This window comes from Metarhizium robertsii (genome assembly GCF_000187425.2).
Source record: "Metarhizium robertsii ARSEF 23 chromosome Unknown MAA_Scf_6, whole genome shotgun sequence".
NCBI lineage: Eukaryota > Fungi > Ascomycota > Sordariomycetes > Hypocreales > Clavicipitaceae > Metarhizium > Metarhizium robertsii.
In genome coordinates, this window is record NW_011942204.1 from 1,832,446 (window position 1) to 1,860,442 (window position 27,997).

At 51.6% G+C, this 27,997-nt stretch overlaps 9 protein-coding genes across 9 annotated transcripts; 6 read left to right on the forward strand and 3 right to left on the reverse strand.

The window, feature by feature from the left end:
- Positions 1-1,574: 1,574 nt before the first annotated feature.
- On the forward strand, positions 1,575-3,599 carry MAA_06293 (scd2/ral3; the record flags this gene model as incomplete). The annotated part of the gene is made up of 3 exons (XM_007824291.1): positions 1,575-1,682; positions 1,912-2,542; positions 2,812-3,599. The coding sequence occupies 3 exons, from the start codon at positions 1,575-1,577 to the stop codon at positions 3,597-3,599; spliced, it is 1,527 nt and encodes a 508-aa protein (XP_007822482.1).
- Positions 3,600-4,598: 999 nt separating this feature from the next.
- MAA_06292 (uncharacterized protein) lies at positions 4,599-5,535 on the reverse strand (the record flags this gene model as incomplete). Its single annotated transcript, XM_007824290.1, has 2 exons — positions 4,599-5,301; positions 5,363-5,535. The coding sequence occupies 2 exons, from the start codon at positions 5,533-5,535 to the stop codon at positions 4,599-4,601; spliced, it is 876 nt and encodes a 291-aa protein (XP_007822481.1).
- Positions 5,536-7,154: 1,619 nt separating this feature from the next.
- MAA_06291 (prolyl oligopeptidase) lies at positions 7,155-9,523 on the forward strand (the record flags this gene model as incomplete). The annotated part of the gene is made up of 5 exons (XM_007824289.2): positions 7,155-7,640; positions 7,706-8,674; positions 8,740-8,830; positions 8,888-9,051; positions 9,113-9,523. 5 exons carry the CDS (start codon positions 7,155-7,157, stop codon positions 9,521-9,523), a joined length of 2,121 nt encoding a protein of 706 aa, XP_007822480.2.
- A 2,601-nt stretch (positions 9,524-12,124) lies between these two features.
- MAA_06290 (ion transporter) lies at positions 12,125-14,381 on the forward strand (the record flags this gene model as incomplete). The annotated part of the gene is made up of 4 exons (XM_007824288.1): positions 12,125-12,255; positions 12,322-12,456; positions 12,540-13,348; positions 13,405-14,381. 4 exons carry the CDS (start codon positions 12,125-12,127, stop codon positions 14,379-14,381), a joined length of 2,052 nt encoding a protein of 683 aa, XP_007822479.1.
- An 894-nt stretch (positions 14,382-15,275) lies between these two features.
- On the forward strand, positions 15,276-16,615 carry MAA_11349 (uncharacterized protein; the record flags this gene model as incomplete). Its single annotated transcript, XM_011413337.1, has 4 exons — positions 15,276-15,509; positions 15,580-15,715; positions 15,814-16,172; positions 16,235-16,615. The coding sequence occupies 4 exons, from the start codon at positions 15,276-15,278 to the stop codon at positions 16,613-16,615; spliced, it is 1,110 nt and encodes a 369-aa protein (XP_011411639.1).
- Positions 16,616-18,617: 2,002 nt separating this feature from the next.
- Positions 18,618-20,008, forward strand: MAA_06289 (uncharacterized protein; the record flags this gene model as incomplete). The annotated part of the gene is made up of 2 exons (XM_007824287.1): positions 18,618-19,477; positions 19,540-20,008. The coding sequence occupies 2 exons, from the start codon at positions 18,618-18,620 to the stop codon at positions 20,006-20,008; spliced, it is 1,329 nt and encodes a 442-aa protein (XP_007822478.1).
- Positions 20,009-20,460: 452 nt separating this feature from the next.
- Positions 20,461-22,389, reverse strand: MAA_06288 (Glycoside hydrolase, family 35; the record flags this gene model as incomplete). Its single annotated transcript, XM_007824286.1, has 1 exon — positions 20,461-22,389. One exon carries the CDS (start codon positions 22,387-22,389, stop codon positions 20,461-20,463), a length of 1,929 nt encoding a protein of 642 aa, XP_007822477.1.
- Positions 22,390-23,878: 1,489 nt separating this feature from the next.
- Positions 23,879-25,192, reverse strand: MAA_06287 (WD40 repeat-like-containing domain protein; the record flags this gene model as incomplete). Its single annotated transcript, XM_007824285.1, has 1 exon — positions 23,879-25,192. One exon carries the CDS (start codon positions 25,190-25,192, stop codon positions 23,879-23,881), a length of 1,314 nt encoding a protein of 437 aa, XP_007822476.1.
- A 1,496-nt stretch (positions 25,193-26,688) lies between these two features.
- Positions 26,689-27,938, forward strand: MAA_06286 (PQ loop repeat protein; the record flags this gene model as incomplete). The annotated part of the gene is made up of 3 exons (XM_007824284.2): positions 26,689-26,768; positions 26,805-27,098; positions 27,197-27,938. 3 exons carry the CDS (start codon positions 26,689-26,691, stop codon positions 27,936-27,938), a joined length of 1,116 nt encoding a protein of 371 aa, XP_007822475.2.
- Between the last annotated feature and the right edge of the window lie 59 nt (positions 27,939-27,997).

The window sequence follows — 27,997 nt, forward strand, 5'->3', positions numbered from 1 at the left end:
CTTCCCTTGCTTCCCTCTTATACATATCTGCTATAGTATATCCTCCGGGCCCGTCCCCATATCTCCATATCTCCTCGAGATTCGGTAACGTCCTCACATTAGTCTCTCCTCCTCCTCCTCCTCCTCCTTCTTTTTTTCCTGTCTGCGCTTGCCGGCTCCGCTGTCGTCATACTTGCCATGAGACATTGTGGTTGATCTTCTCCCTCGATCTGCTACCTACCCTTTCTTGGCGTATCGCCCTGGCTCTCTCACCCTCGGATGTACTAAGCCATATCCAGAAAAGCGATTTGCCAAGCAGCATCAGTAATATAAAGTTGTCGAAGACGACATACCTCGAAGCCCTCGACAAAATACGAGTTTCTGTTCACAACCGACTTATTAGCTCTTCGTTCGTACAGGTACGACGCGAGAATTCGAGCACCAACAGTTGTTTGCGCCGCGATTCCTCCGCCCAACAAGACAGTCATTCAACCTTCTTCCATCGCTTGCTCAGTCCAAGATTGTGCGCCATCGTCGCGCAAAGACGCGTACACTGGGCATCTTTCGCCAGCGCGAACAGCATCCATCGCCGTGAATTTTCTTCTGCCTTGGAAAAGCCTCAAGTCCACAGTCCGCATACTAACCAGGAACAGCCTGCAGTCGACGCAAGCCGGCGAATTTGACTTTGCGCCAGTCCCCAACGATCAAACGGCTGCCATCAACGCCCCCCTCTCGAGTGTTGTTGCCAGGCCTGCTTATTATCCAGCATCGAAAAGTCGCTGTTCTCTCTGTGAGGCGCCTCCAGCGTCTCCACCCTCGAATCCACCGACCACCCACCCAAGGCCTGAGCCAAGCTACTGCACCATTGTGACCTCTAGGCGACATCGACGTGTGAGACCGGGCCACCAAACCGGCTAGGACCCAGAGACCGGGTAGACCAGGCTGACCTTGCTGGGCTGGTTGTTAGTAACGCCTAGTGGATTTGTCGCGGCTTGATCGAACCGGACAGGACGAGGAACAGGCACAGGCAAATTCACTGCGCCGCCCCCCTTCAAAGTGCTCACCTTTTGCGCTTCCTACTCTGGACCCTTCCGTCTCTCCCTTCCGGTGCGACAACTTGTCTTTCTTTGCTGTCGTTTTGCTGCCAACCCTCGCCGCAAAGTCGCAGAGTGAGTCGTACAGGATGAAGGTACGTTGCCGTCCATTGCTCAGCAGCGTCGTCATGCTTATCTCGAATTTTCATCTGCGCTCGCGTCTGGTTCATGGTTGCAGCCCTGCATTCCGGCCCTCGTCACTGCACAACTCCCCCTCTGTCTGTACCTTTGCCACAGTCTGCGCATTTTGTCTCGAGGACCTTGACAAGCTGTCGTGCGTTTCCCGTGCGTTCTTGTTCTCGCTCAGATGCACCTGCTCGGTTGCCTACGTGGCGGGACGGTTCAAGCACTTACGCGCACAGTTGCTCCTTCCTTTGCTTTGTCTTGCTCGCTTTCATTTTCACCCCGCATTGAGTCCCAGATGTTTTGCCACGCCGCCATGATCCGACATACCCAGACTACTCCGTATATCCTACAAAGGTTCTCGACTTGCTAATCTTGATGGCCCTCATACAGGCTCTTCGTCGGTCCATCAAGGGCGATAAGGAAAAGCAGCACCACACCTCAATAGGGACCAAGTCTGCTGTCGCCATCATCCCACCCAAAAAGGTTGGTTCCCGAACCGCTCTCGCCTTGGCAGTACACCCCTTCCCACGACCCAGCCCATTCCCTCCCGAGGCGATGTGGCATATATCGAATATCGAGAGACACAGTTGCAGCGGATTCTAGGATACAAATTTCGTTCCTTTTCCTGTTTTGCCTCTTCTCCAGACGCCCATGCTATTACTTTCTCCCCCCCCTGCAAGTATTTGAGTGTTAACATTTGGTTTCCCCGCAGGTGATTCGAGCGTTGTACGACTATGAAGCCCAGTCGTCGCAAGAGTTGAGCTTTTCCAAAGGAGATTTTTTCCACGTTATTGGCCGCGAGAACGACCAAGACTGGTATGAGGCATGCAACCCTGCCCTGCCTGATGCCCGAGGCCTCGTCCCGGTCGCCTTCTTCCAAGCCTTAGGCCGTACCGAGCGAGACAGTGCCCAGTCAGACAATAGCAGGCCGCCTACCGCGAAGAGTCCCGACCATGACTCTGGTTACAGCGAAAATGCCCCGCACCCCATTACTACAGCGGTACCAATCACCCACCGTAGTACCAAGTCTACCGATATTGACAACAAAATTTTTGCCACCGTCATGTATGATTTCGAGGCCCAGCGGCCAGACGAGTTGGGCGCTACCAAAAATGAGCAAATCATCATCATCGCCCAGTCCACCCCGGAGTGGTTCGTTGCCAAGCCCATCGCAAGACTGGGCGGTCCTGGCTTGATCCCCGTCTCATACGTCGAGATTCGCTATGTCAGAACTAAAGAGGTTGTTCCCAACGCAGTGGAAGCTGTAAAGAGAGCCGGGGTTCCGAGTGTCGAGGAATGGAAGAGGATGGCGGCAAACTATAAGAATAGCAGCATTACTCTGGGTAAGTTCGCGGGCCCTGATGCAGGGGGTCAACGGGCAGTTGAGCAAGGTATGGAGAGTATGAGCCTTCAAGAAGGGAGACAGAGCGCACAGAATGGATCACAGGTATGGCCTCATTCATCCAGCCACCACGGTGGTTTCCCCGCGGTGTGATATTTTTACCATCTTTTTTGCTCCCATATACTAATTTATCTCCCACGCAGCACCGTGCCGGGCAACACAGCATTTCCCAGTCCCAACAATATGCTCACAACCAGGAAATAACTCCAGTATACGCGCCAGTCAGAGCCTGGATACCCCGATATTGCTTTGCCGAAGACAAATATTGGTTTGTTATCGTGGCTGTTCTTGAGGATGGCAGACATTGGGAACTCTCGCGATACTACGAAGATTTTTACGACTTCCAGATTGCCCTTCTCAACCAATTTCCTTCAGAGGCTGGTCATGACGGAACGAATAAAAGGACTTTACCATACATGCCAGGTCCTGTCAGTTATGTCACCGATGCAATCACAGAGGCAAGGCTACACAACCTCGATGCCTATGTTAAAAATCTTCTCGGCCAGCCAGGCCGCGTTTCGAAATGCGACCTGGTGAAGAAGTTCTTTGCTCCTCGTGAAGGAGACTATGAGATCGCTCCAAATTCTGCCGATGAGGACATGCGACTTTCACAGGGCTCACAACCGTCCGCCGAAGGTTTTGGAAACGGCGGCTCCCGAACCAACCTGAACGAAAATGCCTATATCGGATTCCCCGCCGCATCTCGACAATTGAGCAACTCACAACAGGGTACAAGCAATCAGCCACAACAAGCCGTGATGAAAGTCAAGATGTATTACAATGGTGATCTTATCGCTATTCGTGTACCGCCCGAAGTTGATTACCAGCAGCTGTGTGACAAGATTCGGGATCGACTCAAACTCACCCCCGATAATCAATTACAACTTTTCTATAAGGACGAGCCAACAGGAAACAAACTTAATTTAATGAGCGACAAGGATCTCGACTCTGCTCTTGAGCGGCATGAGAAACTCGTTCTCTATGTCGAGGTTGCATAAGAGATGCTATCACGAATCTGCTCGCATCCTGATTTCTAAGCCTCACCCACATACACACAAAAAAAAAAACCAGATCACGGAGCTCAAAACATGTTTTTCTCACCTTTTCACCTCTTTTTGGGTATATGATTAGTAGCTGGAATACGGATGTATTTGCGACACTGTACCAGCCACTTGTTCTTATGCAGCTTCCGCCCCCTTCTCTTCAAGGGGGCAGCATTCGACTCTTTTTGTTCCCGTCAACAAAATTTCTTTACTAGCATGCAAGCCTTCATACAGTTCGTAAGTACCTGGGGGGACTTGCATGTTTAACTCATTGTAAAGGGACTTTGCGTGGATTCTGTTTGATGATTGTGGAGTAATTTAACATTTTCGACTTGTCCGATTCTACTTAAATAGGGGGCTTTTGGTCTGGGGACGGCGTTCCGGAAGCTGATTTGACGAATTGCTTTTGCTGCTAGGAATACGGCGACTTGATACCTTGACGAGGTTGGATGCCTGATGAGCTGAGTGGTGGGGAGAGCCCATACAAGGAAAGACGGCGTGGAGAAGGCGGAGACGATGACTCAGTTGATGAATTGAGATGAGCATGAGCATGAGAAACGAAGTAAATGGAAACGAAGCCAGTTGCGCGGCTTGAACTGGTAAGGGCGGCACTTTGATACACCACAGATTAAGTCGCGGCTAGGAGGGAGGGCCTAATGAGTGTACATACCAGCACGACACAGCCGTGGCTATTAATGCATGTCGAGTGATTTGTTTCCAAATTAACGCGTTCTTCAGCAAGTGGCCTGATGCGAAAGTGAGATTTTCTTTCTTCATGATTCCCGTTCTATGGTGTCTACCTGCACTCCATGAATAGAGGATGACAGGTTCAAAAATCACACTACACAGTACCATCTCAACAGTCCCAACGCCTCATGATGCTAACCCATGAACAGATGCCAATTGTAGACAAAATGACCCATTATATAACAGACGGCAGAAGCAGATGTGGTTTTATTCCAACTTTGTCATCAGGCTGTGCCGAACCTTGAAGTTGACTACACCCCCAACACCGAAAGCCGGAACGATGCGACACACTCTGGCCGCGGAGCTAATAAGCCAATTGGATCGAACAATTTCAAAGCGATCACGCCAAGAAACGGCAGGAGACTGGCCAGGCCGATTGTATAGGTCTAAACCAAGGAGGTGCAGGGGCGTAGAAAAGAACTGTACGGCGGCAGGGGCGATGAATTGCGCGGCAGTCTGACCCGAAAGGTGCTTCTTGAATTCGACGGATAAACGCGAATCTATATATGGCGCAAGGAGGGGGGGAATATTGAACGAGGCAAATATCGTCAAGCAGTCGCGCAGGGTAAACAGTGCATAGGAAGGCAAGGGCACTGCGCGGGGAGCCCCCACGGGGCCAAACATGCGGACAAACGAGCGGTCCTTGTACATGCATAGGCCGACGTTGGCGGCCGACGAGGCGGCAAATTTACCTGCGCCGGAGGAGATGGCTGTAGCGGGTTTGTTGGTGGCGGTGGATGTTGCCGTGTCGAGTGCGTTGGCTGTCAGATATGTGCCGCCGTACAAAATGAAGATGAGGGCACAGGGTCGAGAGAAGAGCGCTGGTCCGGGTCGCAGGATGAAATTTCGAACGGAGGAACGGATCGAGTCGATGAGGGAACTGCGTCCGGACGCATTCTCCATGATGGATCTGGTTCACATGTTAGAGCATGGTGTGAGGTGGTAGATGGAGATATCCTGAAAAATCGTACCGATCAATGATGGAAATGACTGGCGCAACCAAAACACCAGCGCACGCAGCACCGGCAGCATCAGCAGCCAGTCTCCATCCCAAGTTCTTCGTGTTCCATCTTTGTGTTGATTCAGTAGCACGTTCCAAGGTTGGTGTGGCGGTCGCCAACTCGGACTCATTGGTGACCTTCATGATGGCCAAAGCCTCCCCCTAGGAGCCAGCACAGATACAAAGGCACGACGAAGCGACTGGAAATTTGAACAGAAGCTACGCTCGACAAGGCTGGTCCAGGTGAGGTCTCTTTTTATTGCAGCTTCTTCTTCTTTGAGGTTTCTGTTCGAATAACGATTGCTGCAGACGCATTGCGGCTCTTGGGAATCCTTTTATCGTGGAATCGCTTCAAGTTCTGGTTTGGCGAAGATGATGAGGCAGAAGCTCGTCGTGGTTTTCGTAACGCCCCCGCCCTGGTGATGATGTGCTCAGCCCTGAGGCACAGCCGCGCAAACAATGCGAAGGAAGTCTCCAAGTCCCCCGCAGTACGGCGTGCTTGGAAGCGAGTCAGCAAACTGGCTTGCAGGACATTTCTGGAGATGAATTGAAAATACGTAGCGTGTCAAAAGTGCTCCGAGCATTGACGTCGGGGGACCAGCGTCGACAAAGATTCAAAATGCTGACCGGGCCGGGCGGCCAGTCAGCCGGGTTCCCCGAAATCGGAGACGGGACATGGATGGCCAGTTAACAAGAGGCCCCGAACTCGTCCAATCACTCGGACATGGTAGAAGCAAGGGCCCCTTCCGGGGACAAGGAGCCAGGGCCTTGGGCACATGCCGGCAGCCATTCTGAACACGAGAATGCGGGTAGTCGCGGCCTGGGGTGATGGCGTGCAAAGGATGATGCTGGAGTCTGGTGCCATCAGGTCCGGGTACAGCAACCCCGTGCTGCCGTTTCTTCAACTCAATGGCAGCAGCAGGGATTTGAGGATGACTGTGGATGGATGACCACGTTTGAGACCCTGCGGTTTTATGTATTAACGTTGGACCAATATTAAGTGGTGTCGAGATGTCCAACGGGTGGACATAAAGTTTGTGACAGCCGATGCCTTGCCTCCCACTCTACACACGTTCGCAGCGAATCACTCGGCAAGTCCAACACAGGCTGGAGTCTGGTAGTGACATCATTGACTCCAGGTGCTGTCTCCTGAGGCTCCCCTTGCTCCTTCCTACACCTCTTACTGTAAAACTACAAGCATTTTGACATCTTCCTTTCGATTTTCGAAGTGTTTCAATGTCATGTCCGAGCTTGCTCTGTAGCAGCAAGTAAAGCTGCGTACGGGCAACATTGGCCCTTGCCTTCTGTACCTCAAATTCCGAACTGCCCATCCAGGCCGCGTGAGCCAACGCGTACACTAAGCTGGCACCTACGCGTACGCTTCCGTGAGAAGCTACTTGTAGGTACTTATCTGATCGGTACTAGATAGCTACTAACCTAGGTACCTATTATGTATGTCCCAATTCTGGACCCAGTCCGCTATTGATTTCTTATGGTTGCGCAAGCTGCCTAATACTCAAGTAGATTTCTGCACCGTCGCCGCGGTTAAAATACACGTACATAATATACCGAGCTGCGTGTCACTCTGTCACGGCCTATCGAGTACCTAATACTCGTATGCACCATACGTTCGCTGCCTAGTGGCTACTTACACCTCTCGGTGGAACTTCATATGACATCCACTGCACCTCTCTCATACATGAATGAGATTGAACCGGAAATATCACCCATGATAAATCTATCGAAACACAGAAGTAGTCATCATGGTTCGTGTTCAAAAGTTGACAGCAGAAACTCTCATCGGAGCCCCTAGGAGGAGTACCGCGGTTCCGAATCACGATGGCAAGCTGGCCCTCTACACGATTTCCACCCACAAGTTCGGTGACAAAACTGTGAAACAAGTCCGTGTTATGGACTTGCAGACCCGCCAGTCATCCCAAATATCAGATGACGACAAAGTTCACGATGCCGTTTGGGTCCCTGGCACCAATGATATTTTGTTTCTCAAGTCTGGAGACAAGGGCCGAACGCAAGCCATTGTGGCCAAGGGACGAGACGGATCCTGGGAACACATGCCCATCGCCGAGTTCAATGGACCGATTGAAAATCTTAAACTTAAGAAACTTGATGACGGATCTGTCGTATTCATGGTTACTGGTCAGGTTGATGATGATGGTCTTCTGTACAACGAAGAGGCTCACCAGAAACTTTCCACAGGCCGCATCTTTGACGGGGCGCGTGTTCGATCTGTGAGTTCAAGCGCCAGATGACAGCACGTGTCGCTCGCCAACCTCTTTTCTAATTTGCATCACAGTGGACCTCATTGCAGAATGAACAGCCCTATAGCTTGTGGTACAATAAGCTGCAACAGGATTCGTCTGGCAAGTGGGAGTTTGCAGGCCATCTCCTCAACCTAGTCAACAGTCACGAACTAGATGCACCTGGAGGAATGTTGGACGTTGGAGATCCTCTGTCAAGCTTTGATATTTCTCATAGAGGCGCCGTCTTTATTGCACAGGACCGAACAGTCCTGGATCCTGGAGAATTTGCTGTAAGCTCAGCGTATTTTGTGCCACTTGATTCGTTCACCCTACCACCGACCGGACGACCCAAGCGAATACAGTTGCCATCAGGCGTTAATGAGTGCATCATGTCTAACATTCGGTTTTCTCCTGATGGCACCATGATTGGCTTTCTTCATGTTCCACGTGGGGACGAGTATGGCTCTCGCTTGCTTTTGGCGTCGACAAATTCCCTCGATGCCTTTGATGCCTTCAGTCTCGTCACGCCGACATGGGGTGGCGGCGACAAAGAACACGATCCACCCAAAGGGTTCGAGTTCGCTGGCGACTCTGAAAACATTATCATGACAAGTGCCAACTGTGGTCGAACTGTTCTGTCGAAGCTCAAGCTTGCGGATGGGGAGATGCCGCACATTTTCTTCAAGCATGGTAGTGCATCCGCGTATTATCCACTCAAAGATAATAATTGGGATGAAGTTCTGGTTTCCGGTTCCAGCTTCATAGACAGTAGCCTCTGGCAAGTTGTGAATGTGTCCGAGGCCGCCGTTGTCAAAACCCTTTCATCAGCAACTAGTGAAAGTAAAAAATTCGGGCTATCCCCAGACATGGTCACAGAGTTCTGGTATGAGGGAGCGGATGATATATGTGTTCACTGTTTCATGTTGCGGCCCACCGACTTTGATGAAAATAAGAAATACCCGTGGGTATTGATGCCACACGGTGGACCGATATCTTCTTGGGATGATGCTTGGAGCACCAGGGTGAGTCGTATTCCTACACTTGGGTTTTATCCGCAAAGTTCACACTGACTGGTTGGTGAATGGAGTGGAACATGGCTGCCTGGGCAGAACAGGGGTACATAATAGTTTGTCCCAACATCACAGGAAGCGTGGGCTATGGTCTTGAGTTTGCAAGAAGTATGACTTGGCTTATCCTGGTGCTAGCCGACGCTCGCTAATTTGGCCTAAATCTAGGGATCAATGGCGAATGGGGTGGTCGACCATTTCAGGACCTCTTGAATCTCATAACTTATCTGGAAAAGCTGCCTTATCTTGACCAGGACAAAGCAGTGCTTGCCGGAGCCAGCTACGGTGGCTACATGGTTAGCTGGATGCTTGGACATGAGATCATCAACAGGGTATGTAGCAGCCGCAAGCTATTTTGCCGATGTGCGTGACTAATACATGTCTCGCAAATAGTTCTGCTGTGCGATCTGGCATGACGGAATCTTCAACCTTCCCTCATTCTTTTTGCAAACAGACGCCTTGTATGAGGGCGGAAATTTTGAAGGCGCTCTCTATCCCTGGCAACGGCCCATGGCTTTTGAACGCTTCAACCCTGCTCGGCCCGAGTTGTTACGAAACTGGCGAAACGCGCCGCCGACTCTCGTTATTCACAGCGAGAAAGACTATCGATGTCCTATTACTGAGGGCATTGCGACTTACAACACTCTGAAGGGAAATGGCGTACCAAGTCGGTTGCTGATCTTTCCAAATGAGGGACACTGGGTGCTTGATCCGGAAAACTCTCTTGTCTGGCACAACACGGTCTGGGATTGGGTCAAGAGGTGTGTGAACGGTGAAATTAAGAGAGGAGATACGAAGTGGTAAACCCTGTGAACATGGAACAGCATCCAAATTTGGGCGATCATTGGTCCTCAGCCGTTGGCGTTTTTCATCTGTTCATCCAGGTAGTAGCACATTATTTTTGAACTTTGGATAGAAATTCTACATATGGAGCGTTGGAAACTTTGAAGCGTGTAAAACTAGAGACAATTGTACGGGCACATGGGCGACACGCCTCGTAAGCACGATGGCGTATTGTATTGTATAACCATGCTCTATGTGTGCTTACAAATGGTCAACTAGCCAAGGATTATACAGATTCTGCTCTTATACTCGTGAGAGTAGAGTAGGCAAGGGGTTGAATTTACAAACTGCGATAAGTCCCAACTCTCCAAACAAGGGCCAAAATTACACAGAGCGACATGTCCTGCATGTTCATTCCACGCCGACTCAACCAACGCCGTAGCTCGGTACATCAAACGGATCGCTGAGAACATGGAAACTCGACAGGGATAAATAACTCCATGCCACCGGGGATTTGGATGTCGTCTCCGGCGACGAGTAAAGCGCATTCTTTATAAAATAGCACGCATTTGGCCATGCATCTAACCCACCCAAGCGCAAAGCAAGTTTGCGGCGAGTTTCGTCACATAAACTCTGATAGATATATATGCCGAAATGAGAAATTTCTTGGAATCCCTTGTTCATAATAGAAATGAGTTTTTTCTGAAAACCTAGGAGTAAAGATGCCTGCCGTCCGCGGCAATCCTCCAGACACCACTCCTTTACACCAGCGTAAAATGGCTGGCCTACGCCGCCAGGCTACTTTGTCATCGTCATCAATAGCTTTTCTATTCCCAGGGACAGAAATGGTGTCGTGGCAAGACATGTGTTTCTCGACGGCGGTACAACTGTCACTGAGGCTTGTACAGAGTACGTGCTAGTAGGATGCACTTTTTGCGATGGATGATGGGTCCGAGACCCGGAATATTTCAAGTCTAGGTCAGCATGGGCACATGTACATGACTTATACTACTTCACGGCAATACAAGGGTGTTGCGGAGGAACGTGGGATGTTTCAAGAGGAGGGGGCAAGGAATCAAAATGTAAGTTGCCCCGAGGGGCGAGTGAGAATTAAACCACTAATAACTAGTCATTGTGGCGGTGACCAAAGGCACCGCGGCAGTAAGGAATATCGTCAATAGCTGTAGAAAGCCTTGCATGATAGATATAGATACTTGTACCTGAGTGCTGTCTCTCGTCTTTCACTCGAATTCCGGCAGGAAGCGAAGCGCGTTTCGTCAATGGAAGCAGTGTGATGGCTGTATCCTCGAAATGTGCCCTTACTTTGAGCCGGAACGTGACGTCGCTCTCACGACGTGCTTCGAGACGTCAACTTTGTTTGCCGTCTTGGCAGAGCTATTCGTGGGTGATGTGATCGTCAAGGTTTACACGGAATCAGCTTAGCGACTGTACTGGGTGTTATATAACAAGCCGAAATTAGATAATACGCATAGTGGCATGTGGAGCGAAAGCGCTTCTTTGATTAGAGATGTATGTGATTCTCGTCTTTGGGCAACTCAAGGAAAAGACTTGCATGACATCAAAAAGGTGGCATGTCCCTACGCTCCTTGTGCTATACCGGCCCGTAAAAAGGGTTGCAATCTTCCCTATTCATTCCCCTTTGAGCCTTATTCTTGTCCAAAAGCTTATCTACTTGAGTATACAGCAGTTATGCTTTGGGCCCCTCTCGCTCCCCAGGGGCTGCCAGAGGCGGAGGGCGTCCTTATTTTGGATCCCCCCAACAACATGCCCAGACATGCAGTAAAGGTCTGGTATTTGAATACATTTCCGTATCCAGTGTCGATAGTAATGAGCAACCCCAGTGTGAGGCAATCGCGGCAATTTCACGTTGACATTGGACCGGAGCCAACCTCAACGCTCTCTGGTTCGATATTACTAGTAGCCGTTGGCAATGAATTAGTGGTCCTTAGCCCACTTAGTTGCCAACCAGTTGATGGCACCTCACCTGGGGTAAATTGATTGACCGTATTACGGGGTAAATAAAGGGTCTGCATGTGGTGTAACACTGAGTGCTAATACTAGTACCCATGGGTAAAATATATCGTTGGCATTATACATAGGTACCCGCCTGTACATGTCGCCCGTGACACTCATGGGTCCCCGCAAGAGCAATCAGTTCATGTCACCAAGAAAAATACCAAAAAATGGCGTGCGTCGTCAAGCCACGGTTCTTTACGACTTGTCCCCCCAATACTGTGCGACAGTTGACATTTTACCCCAGCCTCTACATGTACCGAGTAGACCATGACAAAACTCCCATGTGGCGTCTGCTTGCCCCCTGGTTCCACAGGTAATAAAACGGCCTGGCAGGAGCGACGCATTGGCCAGTGCCGTGACGGACCTTGTGAAGAGATAAGTAGTATACACCTCCCACTGTAATAATACCAGTATGTATTGACCAGACATCACGGTACCAGACCTGCCTTCGGCAGTGGATTCCGCGGTTCTACCCCGTGCCCGGCCACCATCTCGTCACTGCTCACTTCTCTCCATCGTCCCATTTCCATTTCCATTCGAGATATTCGTGTACTATATTCTTTTGTGTCGCCCACAGCCGATACGATGCCCATCCGGCTGAGGATGCGGCCGCAGCCCGTTCGGGACCTCAGCCCCATGTCTGCGAGATATGACTTTGATATGCCAGACATTGCCGAGGACGACTCCTTTCGGGACGTGGTCAAGAAGCTTTCCCTGTTGGTACTTGTGTTCGCTGCAGTCATACCCTCAACTTTGTGCTAATTCGCTGCTCCTGCATTCAGCTACTTCACAGACGTCATCGAGCTGCCGAGCACATTTGAGCAGCTAAGGACCACCGAAGCTGGAAATTGTGTTCGTGTCTTGGTTGACCACCTCGGTCAGAACTGCACCAACCCTGCCATTGTGAATGCCCTGCTGTGAGTATCCGCACATGACCTCGCCTTTCTTTGTCTTCGTCTCCACGGTATTTGAATTGGGCTAATAAACACTCGCATAACAGCGCTCTCAAATGGCATTATGCTGCCGCAAACGAACACTTGAGTCTTAGAGAGACTCGCTCGTTTGCTTGCGAGATTACAGCGTGGCGATTTCTCACCAGACTTAGCGAAAGACAGGCTGTCGACTTTTGCCTCTACGAGATACCCGTGGCCGCGGAGCACGAACATCATTCGCAACCGGCGAGCCATGATCAAGAGGCTGGAGAAACCTCCCCCCTCCTCATTCGTAGAAACTCTTCTGACGAGGGGTTGCCAACCATCGTTGTTGGAAGCGCCAGGGAGCGGACAAAGATGCTAAGCTCCCTCTCACGCCTGACACATCTGAGCGACGAGAGTGACGACGAGGCAGACCCAACATCAGCCTTTAAGAGCTTGAATGCCCTGGAGATTGCCGCAATTGCCAACGCAAAGCGTTTTCTGAGTCAGCATGTAGTCCAGAAGATCATTACTGGCATTTGGAACGGCGATATTGTATTTTGGGACACTCTTTCGGTCAACTCTGTGAAAAAACCACGATACTACAATCCCCACACCTCAGATCCCTTTTCACGCCTCCGTGTGCCCAAGTATCTCAAGACCTGGGAAGTTCTCTTCTTCGTTGTCTTTCTGTGTCTCTACTACTCGGTTCTCATCACCCGTGACGACACACGCATCACACTGACAGAAGTATTTCTCTTTATCTGGATAGCCGCCTTCTTCTACGATGAACTGAGTGAATGGATCGATGCCGGTTCAATCTTCTACGCCACAGACATATGGAACGCGTTTGACATGATTATGATCCTGATTGGATTTCTATTTGCGGGCCTTAGTAAGGTTTTGGATCTACTATTGACTGAGTATTGCACTTACTGACCACCAATTTAGGAGTCATCGGGCTTGCCAAACACAATGCTGCGATGAACGAGATGGCCTTCAATGTTTTGTCTCTCGAGGCTCTTTTTATGATGCCACGAATTTGTTCTATTTTGAGCTTGAGCCCGTATTGGGGAACTTTGATACCTTGTCTGAAAGAAATGGGCAAGGACTTTGTGAAGTTTATGGTATTGGTTGTCATTGTTTACTTTGGCTTCCTGACCACCTTTTCCCTTGTTGGTCGTGATACCTTCAGCTTTGGTCGAATGACGGGCATTTTGACAAAAATCTTCTTCGGATCAAGCTACGTTGGATTCGACATCATGGATCAGATTGACCCTATTTTTGGGCCGCCTCTCATGATTATTTTTATTACTTTGACGTCTATTCTCCTGCAGGGGTCCCTTACCGGTATGCTTTCAAACAGTTTTTCTCGTGTTATCACGCAGGCAAGAGAAGAGTATCTCTATGTGTACAGTGTTTATGTGCTGGAGGCATCAACGAGTAATCGGCTTACTCATTTCTATCCGCCATTCAACCTGATTGCCCTTGTCATCTTTCGGCCCTTACGATTCATCCTACCTAGAGTCGGCAAATTCCGTGCAGGACGAATCGTCCTTCTCCGCGCCACACATTTGCCCATTGTTGGAGCAATCAGGCTGTACGAGTACATCCGACGAAACTCGCAGGATAATGACGAGTACGCCGGCTTCAGGGGACCGCGTGAGTCAAAGAAGAGTAGTCGGTCTACGGTGCACAAGAGATCGTCATCTGGTTATATTAGACAACACGTTTCGCTGTCGCAAGAGTCAACTCTTCTAAAAGCTGACGGGAAAAGAAGGGACGGGGACGGGGATGACATGGAAGAGCCCAAGGGTGTGGAGGGCCAGGTTGCCGAACTGCACCAGAAGATTGACCAGCTTACATCCCTAGTTATCGCCATGCAGACCAAATCTGCTGGTGACGACACTCCGCATGCGGGTACGTGAGCTTGTGATGGTCCTGGCTGGAACTAGAGGACTGTGGCACAGAGGCTGTGTGGTTGGCAGGCGTACGCCTTGCGACAGTACGACGCGTCACGGCCTACATCATCATGAGGCCAGCCATGATAGGACTCTTTTGGCTGTGGGCATGGAAGAAGTGTAGAATGTCTGTAAGAAAGTCAATCCACTGTATCTTGTTGAGCACCTTGTCACTTGCCAATTACATATTCCTTGGTTCTCGATGCGAATCGCTATGGCCTCTCCTGTAAGTGCTTGGTTATTTCCAGCTCTCGTAGCCTAAACCCACCACCATCGATGCGCAGTGTCAGTTGGGAAATTTCCAACTATCAATCATCCCGTAACGAATCCTCTATATATAACGAAGCTACGAATGCGGCGCCACACCGATTAGCGCCATTGATTCGGCTGGACTCCGTGATGACGGACGGTTGTCTGACGCTGGCCAAGGGTTGGCAGGAGATGTATTCCGGTGACGCGTCCTACAGTATAGGGCCAATGATACTGAACCAGATCAGGTGTCTGGCTATTGCATTCTATACTATAGTATACTGTACCATATTGGTGTATACTTGTCAGTAGATAAATATATCCTGTCACAGGCTGTATAATAGCCTTGATAGTCGAGGCGATTATGCTCTGTGGATGTTCCCCAGCTTCCACCAAGCCTCTCGTGACGCAGCTGAGACTCGCCCACGTGTATTTTCGTCTACAAACTTTTATAAAGGAGTCTAAGCTAGGAAATATACCAGACGTCTATATACTGCCAAAGTCAACAAAGGAATGTTTTCCGTATGCGCAGGAATACAACGCCAGCCCGATAATCTGCATAAGCAACCTACAGGATTCCCAAGACTCAGCATTATTGTATCCAGGACAAGGATGGCGACGGTGACAGCGCCGTCCTTGGGACCAGGGCCAAGCACCGCCTCATCCTCGGCCAGCTCAACGACAACATGTACCGCCGCCGCGGCAGGAAAATACAGCCATGTGCCTCCCGGGTCTTGCGGCTCAAACTACGAATACGACCCGAGCTTTGGCGGGAACATGGCCTTTGCCGTTCTGTTCGGCCTCTCGACTGCGGTCCACCTGGTTCAGGCAATTGTCCTCAAAAAGGTTCGATTCCACGTTGGCAATAAATACCCTAGATGTGACGCACAAGCGTACTAACACCATGTCGGGACAGACATTTGCGTGGGTTCTCTTGATGGGAGGGGCCTGCGAAACAGCCGCCTTTGGTATCCGGACCGCAGGCGCGCACGACCTGCAACAAGTGCAGTTTGTGATTTGGGGCCAGCTGCTTCTTCTCTTGGCGCCGCTGTGTACGTGGTCCTTGTTGTTCGTGTGTCCCCTTGTGATTTTACTTTGTGGAAGGGGAAGCTGAAAAACCATGGCGCGCTGACGTATAAACTGTTTTGAGGGATCAACGCCTTCGCCTACATGACGGTTGCGAGGGGGGTATACTTGGGCCTGCCTGGGAAGAAGATCTGGGGCATCAGAGCTACCAGGCTCACAGTGATATTCGTATGGCTGGACGTTGTCTGCTTTATAGTTCAGGGTGTAGGCGGGAGCGTGCTTTCTGGCGATTCCGCCGCCGGGGTGAAGAATGTCGGCATGAGGGTGTACACGGCGGGCATTGGACTGCAGCTCGGGTTTGTCGTTGTATTCACGGGCATGACGGTGTCCTTTTACTGGGAGATGCGGCGGGTTACGGGCTGCCGAGTAGGGAGAATGGGCTGGCTGATCTGGACAATGCTTCTCGTGCTGGGTATGATTGTGGTGAGTATAGCTTGTAATTTTGGTGCTGGGAAATGAGTGTGCTGACGGAAAAGCGGTCGCAGACGCGCATCGTTTTCCGACTGGTCGAGTTTGGTCCGGGCCTCAATCACTACAATCCAATGTTGGGCAAGGAAACATGGCCCTTCTTGCTGGATGCGTTCCCGATGCTGGTTGCACTTGTAGCGCTTAATGTCATGCATCCGGGATATGTGCTGCGGGGGCCAGATGGGGATTTCCCTCGATTAACGCGGGCGGAGAAGAAGGTGATTAGGCGGCAGAAGATGGAAGAGAAGCGACAAAGGAAGGTTGCAAAGAAGGGGCAGTCTGCGGGCAAGTACATGAATACTGAGAATATCGCACTCGAGGATACTCGGAGAGCAAACAGCGAGAGCGAATGGCCGATACAAGAGCGGCAGCGAGTCCAACTGGTCGAGAGCGCATAACGGGTGAGGATGGCATATCTGGTTTGTATACGATAGCCTGGGTTTGAATCGGGTGGCATTGCCAAAGATGGCTTGCATCATGGCGCAGTGACGAGATGACCACTGAACTGAACCTGAACTGTGTGCTGGATGAAGTTGGTGATCGGATAAATGTCCCCGCATAAGACGTGCTGTGGCTGCGCATAGCCACAATGCCAGCCAAATTCTAATTTAGTCTTTTAGCCCTACGGATACGGAGTAGAGTGCCGGCAGTGGTGGACATCGGCACCTGGTTGACATCTGGACTGCGCCACAAAAAGCTTGTTTTGATGGTCTTGGTGGCGATGCTCATGTCCGAGTCCCTGCCAACTCGTCGACACGCACACATGGGGTATTAGCATTGTTGCATGCAGTGGCATATCGGCAGAATGGAATCCGAACAACTTTAGAACACCGCGTCAACGGTACCGTTGCAGAATACAGCCGCACGCCAGCATTACGGCCGGCCACGTCTGCAATGCAAGGCCCGCGCCATCTTGGGGGTATCGATTGGACCAGTTGACCGCAGCGTCTGCAGCCGTGGCTGGATTCGGCAGGAACTGGACAGCAAAGCCGACGCTGTGGTTGTCACAGGAACCACAGGGAGAGCGGGGGAAGGAAATGGACATGGTGGATGAGGATGAGGCCGGTGAAGCAGGTTTTCACCCCGAGCTCGAGACGAAATCGCTGTGCCGAGTACGGGGTATTGATTGTATGGAGTAACTAATAAAATACCTAGGTAGCTTTCTTAGTAGACTTTGGTGAATTCTGTCGAGGATGCAGCCCCTGTACTGGCCTGCTATTTTCTTGGATTTTACTTTTTCTTTTTTATTAATTTTTCGTCTATAGCGTGACATTCCACATTTCGCATTCCTTGTTTCCCTGTTGGGTCCGTGATGATAGTATTGTGATATTTTTGGCCCCATGCACAGACCGACTTTCAATGACTGGGGACAAAGGGAGCAATGGGGAGCAATGGATGGCCGGTGAGCTCAGACAACAGGACTAACTTGGAAGAGGTAAACGTGCCGCCAACCGCCAGGCTGCATCAGAGTACGGAGTATGGAACCAGCATGCAATATTCGAGCGCAGGCTGCCCAGCAATGGACATGGACATGCTCCAGCATCACCAGACGTACATAAGCCAGAGTGCGTAGCCAGAGCCCAGCCATCATGTATTTATTACTGGTCGACTTGGCGAGAGCGGTGGGCGGTCAGGGTCTCGTATCCCCCTCGTCCACCAACACAGCCAGCACCTGGCGACAACGCCGTGCCACACACCATCCTGGGAAACCAACGGAAAGCACGTCGACCCGAGGCAGGGACAAAGAAGCGTGCCCTGGGGGAACAGTACGTACCTCAAGTACCAGTGCAGGCACTGCTGGGCAGTCGGTGCCGAGTGGAACATGGCACTGAGGCTGATGGCGCCCCAGGCAACGCAGGAAAAAGCATGCATTCAAGGAAAGAAGAATTCTTGCACCGTTGACATGTGCAGCCATTATTACCCTGCACTCTGGTGCAATGTACTTAAGTACTACGTACTCCGTATGTGCTGTCGGGTCGTGCTGCTGCATGTGGTTGGCATGCCAGTGGCTCTTGCCAAGCGATATGGATGATACGTGCCGAGTACCAGCCTATTGTAACATGCACTCCGTACCAGTCGACATCTTGGTTGGGCCGGCCTGGCGTTTTGGAAACTCGTCGTCTTTTCTCCATCCCGGTCTTTATTACCTTGTGCACGCCCCCAGCCCATTGTTTCCTGTTTGTCTTTTTTTTTGGGCTGCTTTTTTAATCTCTCCGTCATCATTCATCCCACATCGCAGCCTTGCGTCGGCAATGAGCGCTTTGCTGGATCACGAATCCCCTTCTTGGATATTATTCCACTAGCTCATTGCGCCGACCCTGTCCGCATCGCATCACACCGCATCGCCACCGCAGGGCTCAACGGCTCGCAACGCAAGAAAGAAAACATCGACAAAGCAAAATGATTTCAAATCACTTCTTTACGCAGCTGCCGCCGCCCTCGACTGCATTGTTCGTATTTTCCACCTTGTGCAGCTTGGTGGCCGGCAACGTGCTGCCGCAAGAGACCAAAACCATCGAGGCGCGCGCATTCAACGTCAGGCCTTGGCCTTTGGCTACACTAGCTCCCGCATCACCCCTGGAGCTTTTGCGCAGGGAGTCTAATACTATTTGTGGTTACATAGGAGGTGATCCCAATCTGCCAGCTACATGTTTAGCAGGCTCTCACTGCGCCGCCGATGTCGAGAATGGAGTTATAGGCTGCTGTCCCGATAAAGGACCATGTAACGCTGGAATCTTCACGGGATGCGTCGACCGGAACAGTGGGCCGCAGACCGTGGCCGATCCCTACATATACACATGTCGCGGCAAGAATGTATGTTACAAGAACATGTTTGAGGGAGGATATTTCCAGTATGGGTGCGGTTCGGCTTCTCCACTGGCGACAACCGTCGTTCTGACTGCATCGGGGAGGTTACCGTTGGACCTTACCACCATCTCCGTTAAATTGACTGCGACGGTTACGCCTCTGTCAAGCCCTGCTACGCTGAGCTCGGAGCCATCTAGGACGTCGGACTCTAGCACGGTTTTGGAGTCGCCCGTGGCTAGTGGCAAACCCCCAGAGCCGTCTGAAACTCACGGCGGTGCTGCACCAAGCAGCAACGGAAGTAGCTCGACGAATACCGGAGCCATCATTGGAGGCGCTGTTGGCGGTGTTGCCGCCGTCTTTGCCATCGCCACTTTAGCTTTCCTTCTGTGGAGACGAAAGTCGAGCAACGTCCGTCGTGGTCCCGGAAATGAGAAGGATAACAGATACATCCGGTAAGTTTCATTGCTCATTGGCAAGGTCATCGCAGCACGGCAATAACTGACACGCATGGTAGGTCAATGGCACCAGCAGCACATCGCGAGTTTGAGCCACTCCCATCCTCGCATGACGCTTCCGAGGCTAGATTCCACGCCGGTTATGGGAACAGCACCCCTGGGAATAGCACACCCGGCAATAGGACCCCCGGTATCAGCACTCTGGCCGCAAGCACTTCAGATAGTGTTAGTGCTGTGAGTGGCCGTTCGGGTAGTCCTCGAGTGCAACCATACAGCCACGATACTATAGACGCGGTGGCTACGAGAAGTGGGCACACCAACTATGATTCTGACCGTGTCCCGTTGACGAGGGAGCTCGACGACTTTTCTCACGGATTCAACTCGGCGTTGGAGGCTATAGAATCTGACAGCGATGTCGAAGCAAATCGAAATCACATGGCAACATACCCCGGGCCTCGCAGAGGCGGTGGTGGTGGCGTGCTCTGGCAACAGAACCGGAGACGCAGCAGAAACCTAGCGTGGATGTAATCCAAAGGGAGCACCCCTTCCCCCCCTCCCCTTTTTAACGAACTTGCTTTTGGGTTCTTTTGCTTGGGTTAAAATAAAACTTGCTATTGGCGTGGAGCAGAGGCGTTATCGTGGATGAAAGAGCACTGGACATGGCGTTCCACAACATGGTTTTCAAAAGGTCATCACCAACGAGGACATTATATCAGAGTAATTAATCATTCCAAAGGTTAGTGTTGGAAATTTGGTTTCGTCGAGTCAGTCGGTATACAGACAGAACAGAAGCTTTTTTGTTGAGGCCCCCTTGGGATTTGAGGCTGTTAATTGTATATTTTTAAGCACGATGTTTCTCTGAGGGCCTACAGCAGCAAATACACGATCTTATTTCATGTCCATTCTCCCCCTCACCTGACGTCGTCCTATTCTGAGTCGTGCATTTGAGGTCACCACTCTATAAAGCAATCATCATCACATCATGATTGTGGCGCCTCCGGGTCGGGACGGTTCTCCCACCTCTTCGTGGTCTCCCCTCTTGCGGTCAAAGTCATATTCCAAGGTGTGAGCTCCAAAACATGAATCTTGTTGGCGAAGCCCGGTTTCAACAGAACACCCGGCACATACAACGACTGCTGCGGCCCGGAGACCCAGTACCGACCCAAATTGAAGCCGTTGACCCAGACGATACCCCTGGTGCCCCCCTCAATGGTCAAGTACGTGTCCATTCCGGAGTAGAAATCGTCGGGTCCCAGATGCGGAACCTTGAATTTGCCCTTGTAGTACACGGGCAGAATTCCCTTTTGGATCGACCCCCCGATGGGCTTCTTGAGGATCGGCGGCTCCTTGCACGGGATCTGTCGAATCTTCCAGCCGCGGAGGACGGACGAGCCCACCGTCACGGACCCGTTGATGCCCTTGAACGGATCGTCCATGAGGTTGGGCTCGCGGGATCCTCTGCGCCAGTGGCTGGTGCGCCCGGCGTTTTCGACCAGCAGCCGCAGGATGTCGCCTGCCTGCAGGGAGAGCTTCACGGTGGCAGGGCACTCGTGGAAGCTGTCGATGATGCCCTTGCGCTGGCGGTTGACGTAGACAATGATTCTGTCGCGGGGGCGGTCGCCGGCCTCGAGCGTGCCGTTTGCGGCGGCGAGCACCTTGTGCTCGTATAGAATGAGGCCTTGTCCCTGCTTGAGCGTGTCCATGTACACTGGCATCTTGCGGGTTTTGGTGTAGGTGACGGTGTGGAGGATGGATGCGTAGGGCTCCAGCTTGACCTCGTCGATTTGCATGAGCGGCAGGTTATTCGGGGGCGGGGGGAGGGCGCTCTCGTCCGGGACGTATTTGAGAATCTCGGCGCGGAGGATGTGGTAGAGAGGCGTGGTGCGGCCAGCCTCGTCGAGCAGGGACTCGTCGTGGTAGCTGTTTGCCCAGGGGATCGTCCTGTTCCCCGTGTATAGGGAGCCGGCGCTGAGGCCGAAGTTTGTGCCGCCGTGGAACATGTACAGGTTGAGCGAGTTGTTGGCCGACAGGGTCATGCGCAGGTTGCGGATGTAGCTCTCGACGAGACTGGGTTGGTCGGTGTCCATGGCGTGGTGTTTTGCCTCGGGGCCCCATTGGAGTGGTTTCGAGATGTGTGCTTCGCCGTCGAGATGGGGGCCCAGCGACGACTTGTCGGTGACGGCTTCGTCTCGTAGAGGGAACCCTTGGGGCCCGCCTTTTACGACGGAGAGCACACGCGAGGTCTGGCCGTTTTCGAGCAAGAGCTTGTCTCTGCCGTCGGCGGTGTACAGGGGCACGTCGAAGAGGGAGGCGGCCATGTTGCGCAGGGCTTCTTTATACCGCACGTCGGCGCCGTAGGAGCCGTACTCGTTCTCGATTTGGACCATGATGACGTTGCCTCCCTTTGTGATTTGCCAAGGGGCCAGGTCCTTGGCCAGCCGGGTGAAGTAGCTCTTGGTAGCGTTGAGGAATGGCGCGTTGTAGCTTCGTACTTTGAGGCCGGGAATCCGCGAGAGCCAGTATGGCAGGCCGCCCCATTCCCGAGCACCGCCGACGTATGGTCCCGGCTGGAGGACCACATACAGGCCTTGTTCCTTGGCAATATGTAAGAAGTTGGTGAGGTTGTTGGCGGGCTGCTTGCTGGCCCATTTGCCCTTCTCCGGCTCCATCTCGTTCCAAAAGATGGAGCTGAAGATGGTGTTGATGCCCAGTGCCTTGGCGAGGATGATTCTTCGCCGCCAGTAGTCGAATGGTACTCTCTGCGGATCCATTTGTCCGCCGATAATGACAAAGGGCTTGCCGCGGAGGAGGAAGTCGGTGCCGTTGTGGCCGAATGCAGCCGGCGGTGGTGTAGTCCACGTTGGCACGGCGAGGGCCATCACAGCGAGCACGACCCGGATGAGGTGCATTTTGAGGCGATTTTGTTGCCCAGTAGGTGATAAGGGGTGGAATATTAAAAGAATAGAAAACGAAGAATAAAGAGTAAAGAGAGAGAACGACAGAGAAACAGTAAACGTAGGCCTTGTGTTTTGGATGTGTATGCGGCGTCGAAGCTTATATGACATGCCGGCGTAACTACTTGCGCCGGTGTCCCAACGGCGGGACATGCCGAGAGCTTAATGCATAAGTAGGCAAAGGTAGCTGAAGGATGCTGAACCAGTAGTTCTGCTGGAATAATACATCTATTTGGGTTGTCAAGTGAGTTGGCGCACCTTTGATTGCGGCAAGCTGCTTACACGACTTACACGACTTTGCTAGGCCTATATTGTGATTTGGGCCATCAGTTGAGCTGGTATCGAAATCAAGATCTTGCGCATGCGTTTGTCTCAAGAGGACGAAGAGAAATGTCTCCGGCTACCTGTCCGTAAGGAGGACGGCGCGAATCAGCATGTATTCTCGTGCCTGATCATGTTGCAATTTTGGGTTAGTGGTGTAAGTGGCTGCGCTTGGGCGAGACCCGGCCGCGGGATCTGGTGATTTAGATAAAGCCACGCTGTTTGCTTTCTTTTCAAGTTAGCAACTTAGTAGTGCGATCCGTAAACTTGGGCAGGGCCTTTGTACATTCTATCAAGTCGTTAATATTGCAACCCCCCAGCAAACTCAGTTGAATATACTCCCTCGCATAGTCCTACGGTATTGTATTCGACGGCATTGATAGTTGCCATCCAGGACGCCCGTGGAAGCAAGGTCTGCCGTTCCAGTGCAGATGAGAAAAACAGCTTACCTGCAGCTACATGGCGACGGATGAAGCCGTCGCATTGCGGGTGCAATCCAAAATATGCAGGATTTGGCCCACCTAGCAAGAGGCAATCCAGCTCTGGGCACTCGTCAATAGTCGTGGTAGGCACGATCGTAATAGCGCTGGCCAGAAGATGCACGAGGTCACGGATCAGTCCGATATATTGGAAGACAAATTCCGGTGCGCGAGCAGGGTATCATCGTCGAGGGGCCCAAAAGTTTCCCCAGCCGTTATAACTCTCTTGCTTGTGGAGTGGAGGAGATCAGTTGCACCAACTATGTCAATGACTTGATGATCACAAACAAGATAACTGAAGTGAATCGGAGCTATGTCGCTGGTTGTAGTGCACCAAGCCGTTGTGACGATGAGCTGATTAGGCACAGGTGTTAAACCTCACTATTATGTGTTCTTTGATAGAACTCAAGTGCAGTTTATATTGCCTCCGTCTTCATGAGCCTGCACCCAGAGTACCTTTTAATAAGAGTATTGTGTTGGTAGTTTCGACTGGGGTCGTATGTTCAACATCCTCTACACCGTGCCTTGCTAATCCGTAAGCACCAAATCGATAGTTTCGAACATCCATGAGCTGCGATTGTCTTGCCCCTTATTGAGAAATATCCTTTACCAGAATACCCGTGAAGATTTCACGTCGTGTCATGTCACCCTACCACACCGCCACCGAGCGACCAAATTTTAAGACTTGACTCCTCCAAAATTTTGCAGCTCCGTCCCTGCGCAGCGTACGCATCAACAGCATCATATTCATCATTAACATCGGAATGCTCCCAACCTCCAGAACACGTGGCGACAACTGATCCGCTTTTGTGCAAGATTGAGGCACAGACCGGAGAATTATGAGGATTCCAACTCCATGACGGCTGCATTTCTGCTGCAGTCAGTCCGACTTGGTCCCAAACAATTACAGAGCCATCTTGAGAGCCAGCCCACACCTCAAAACCTCCGTTCCCGTATTGGCTGCCTGGAAAGACGTCACAGTTCAGTCTCTGCTGCGACAAATTCTTTCGGCCAGCCAAGATGCTGAGCAACCTTCCCGAACCTCGAATATCGTAGACCAATAAGCCATCCGCATGTCGTTCGTTGATGATGAGGTAGCGACCGCAGGGACTCCATAGCACTTGTACGACTCCCTGTCCGGCATAGGAGTCTGACGAACCTGGCAAATCGGATTCCGATATTCGCCAGTTAGCAACTGCGCCGTCCGAGCGATGGAGATCGTACAATCCCATCCAGCGTGTCCATGTACCGGCAGCAACAAGAGGATGCCCATTAACATCCGGGGGTGAGACACCCAGAGCGGAAACGGTTCCTTTCATACCCACCCCGTGTCCCTTGGAGATATGCCTCTTGGAGGGGATGGTAGGTACTGTTAACACAGGTCCATCCGATCCATGACGCGATACGTCAAAATAGTCCAGACGGTTGGCAGAACCGCATATGAAGTGAGTGCCGGGATACGGCCATACCAGTGAGGCTGGTACAATGTACTGCTCTGTTTCGTGCCGGATTAACTTGTAATGACCGATGGGGGCAGAGCGAGGATCGTCCGGAAAGGCATGATAAATATGCAGAGGATGATCTCGACACCCAACAAGGAATGTTTGCGAAGCCGCTTCAGACAGGGAGAAGAACGGAGCAGGTGCTATGACTTGAGTTGGTTCAGGTAACTTGATTTTCGCCTGGGGTTCCAATTGGCGAGTGCCGCTGTCGAAATCCAATAAATCTGCGGGCAGGACAAAGGACGAGACAGAATTGTCAGAAGATCCCGTGATTATTGTTGTGCCATCCGCTGTCCATTGTGCAGAAGAGTAGAAGACCCGATTAGAAGACGGCCCCGAGCATTCGGCTGGAGGGTTCGCGAAGTGTTGCGCCAATAATTGCGTCTTGGGCGTCTGTGTTTCTGTGCCATCATCGGCTTGTCCACATGTAACTAATGGTACTGATTCATGCTCCATTGTCTATTCCTCGTGCTAAGCATCTTGGATGCGATGTAATGTACGAATGCAGAGACCAGGAGATGTCTGGTGGACACTAGACTGATTTTTAGGAGGTGCAGCCGAACACGGCACAGTGTGATCACAAATGGCCCCTCTCGTGCAGGTCCTTACATACTGTTGATGCAGAATTTTTGCAGCATGGAATGCTTTTTGCTCGCCATTGAGAAATGGGTGTGGGATTTAACAGTAACAGTAAGTCAATGTACTTAATAATTATCATGATCAGGAACACAAGGGTGAGAGTACTGCAGTGCTGACAATGACATCCAAGGTTTGGTTCGAGATATTTTTGGCAAGTCCAGGCTCTCTGTCACCTGCAAGCCACATTGGCCAGCACGAGATGGTCCTGTTCGGAAAGACCCACGGTACATTAACTAGGGCAGGAGCTAGTCGCGTCATACGGCGATGTTGCACTGTTAGTGCCGACTGGGGCATGTGAGTCTAGAAATCGTGTGTCGTGTGTTGCTGGATCGCTCTATTGAACCAACAACCAGCTCGCGATGCATAGGAAACCAGGTCCTGTTCTGAATGAGAGGATATAAGTGGACAGAGTACGGAGTGCAGGTGATGTTGGAGGGCTGGCACTGGAGTGCTTCCCACGTTAGGCAGGACCCTTGTACAAGACTGCACTTGCTTGGTGCGCAAGAGCCCCAGACGTGGCCAAAGACCACTCGGACGGAGTCGGACCGCTCGAGCCGCTGCAGCGCCATCAACACTGCAGCAAGCCAGTCGTCCTGGCAAGGATAGCCGCGAGCCCACGCTGCCACGACGGAGCCACACGACGACGTCGGCGCGATCACGCAGGTGGGTCCTGACTCCTGCTCCTGCCTCCTGCGTCACATCCCCTCAGGTGCTTGTTTGGTGCTTCATAGCCTCCAGATGTCCCAGGTGCCTTGAGGTCCACGGCCGCCTCTGCCCTTCAGTCGTCCTTGGCCGGGTGGCTGCGAGCTTGTATGTCTGGTCCTTCTGGATGTCACCTCAACCCGACCCATATCCCCATATCCCCATATCAATCTTTCTCCTCCAACTTCGAGCCTCACCAGCTGCCCGACTCCACCATTCGAAAGCTTCAACAGCTTCCGGCTCAGTTGTCGCTCACTGCACAGGCTGCTTCGGAATTATTGCGGCCTCTGGATCTATTCATCGGCCTCTCGCTTACCCGCACCATTTTCCTCGTCCACGTTTCATCCATTGCCCCAATCTCACGGACAAACATGTTTTCGTGCTGCCTTGACGCGTTCTGTCCGTTGATATAACTCGCCCTGTACTCGGAATTAGCCGATTTCAAGACATCCGAAAACTACCGCATTTTGGTTCACTTGACCATCCTACGCAACTGCCAATATCCAGAGTTGCGCATTGCCTTCCCACATATCAACCCGACGCGAAGCAACAGAAACAATCCAACACACGGTGAAATAATATCTCCTCTATGCGAGGGTCGGGTGGCCAATATGGATTCCCTACTTTCGTATAGGAATTCTGAATGCGAGGCACTCAAGGATCCCTCGTACCTCGAACTCGTAATATCTATGTATGTTACACTACCATGTCCTTCAGCCTACCCCAGGTCGAAAGTTACTGACATGGAGTCCTACAATAATAGCCTTATTTTAGTTGGCCTCTTAATATCATATCTTCCACAGCATTATCGAATCATTTCCCGAGGAACGGCGGAGGGTATCTCCCCCTACTTTGTTTTGCTTGGAACCACGTCCGCCACCTCGGGCTTTGCCAACATCTTGACTGTTCCGCAGTCCAGGGCTGCTATAGGATGCTGCAAAGAATTAGAAGCATTTCAGTGCACTGCTGGATTATTGGGCGTTGCTCAGCTTGGTACGCAGTGGGTCTGTTTCACGCTCATGTATGTGTAATTCATCCTGCGTTCGTTTTGGTGGTGTTGGAATTCTTGCTTTGGTTTCTTGACCAAGTATTTCTTTATTGACCCGATGGCGGCTCTAGACTCGTTCTATTTCTTATATTCTTTCGATACCGAGATGCGACTATACCTTCTGAGGAGCTTGCAGGAGAATCTCCAAAATGGCAGACCGCGGTCGGTGTCGGCCTTGCCTGCGTCGTGCACGGCCTGCTGGTAGTCATCATCACTGGCGTCTTTACAATTGCTTTGCCGAACCATCTGACAGCTTGGGCAAACTTCTTGGGGGTTATGGCTACAGTGTTGGCAGCAATTCAATACTTTCCGCAGATTTGGACCACGTATCACTTGAAACATGTTGGGAGCTTGAGCATTCCGATGATGTGCATCCAGACTCCCGGAGGCCTCTTATTTGCCGCAAGCCTCTATGCCAGGCTTGGTCCAAAAGGGTGGAGTACATGGGCGATTTATCTCCTGACAGCCATCATGCAAGGCTGCGTCTTAGTACTTGGTATCTACTACGAGATGGCGGCGCGACATCATGAACGCCAACAGTCGAATCAAAATGTCGACGGCGCCTACTCCTCCCTGCAAAATTCAGCGCCACCACGACCTTCGCTGGCCAGCAGGACTTATTCCGAGGGATGGGAACGAGGCTTGCCGGGCCCTTTCACGGGCCATCCGGAGCGATACGCTGAAACTGAAGAAGACTTGGACGACATTCAGGAACGAGAGCAAAGGGCTATTGAACGGGAGAACCAGCCTTTGTTACGCCCCGGCGGTATTGGAAATCCTCGAAAGAATTATCGCACTACCAAGAAACGCTAGAAAAAAACCTGGGTTTTGGACTGTACGCAAGGGAATCCGCGATTTGTTGTTCTTTGGTC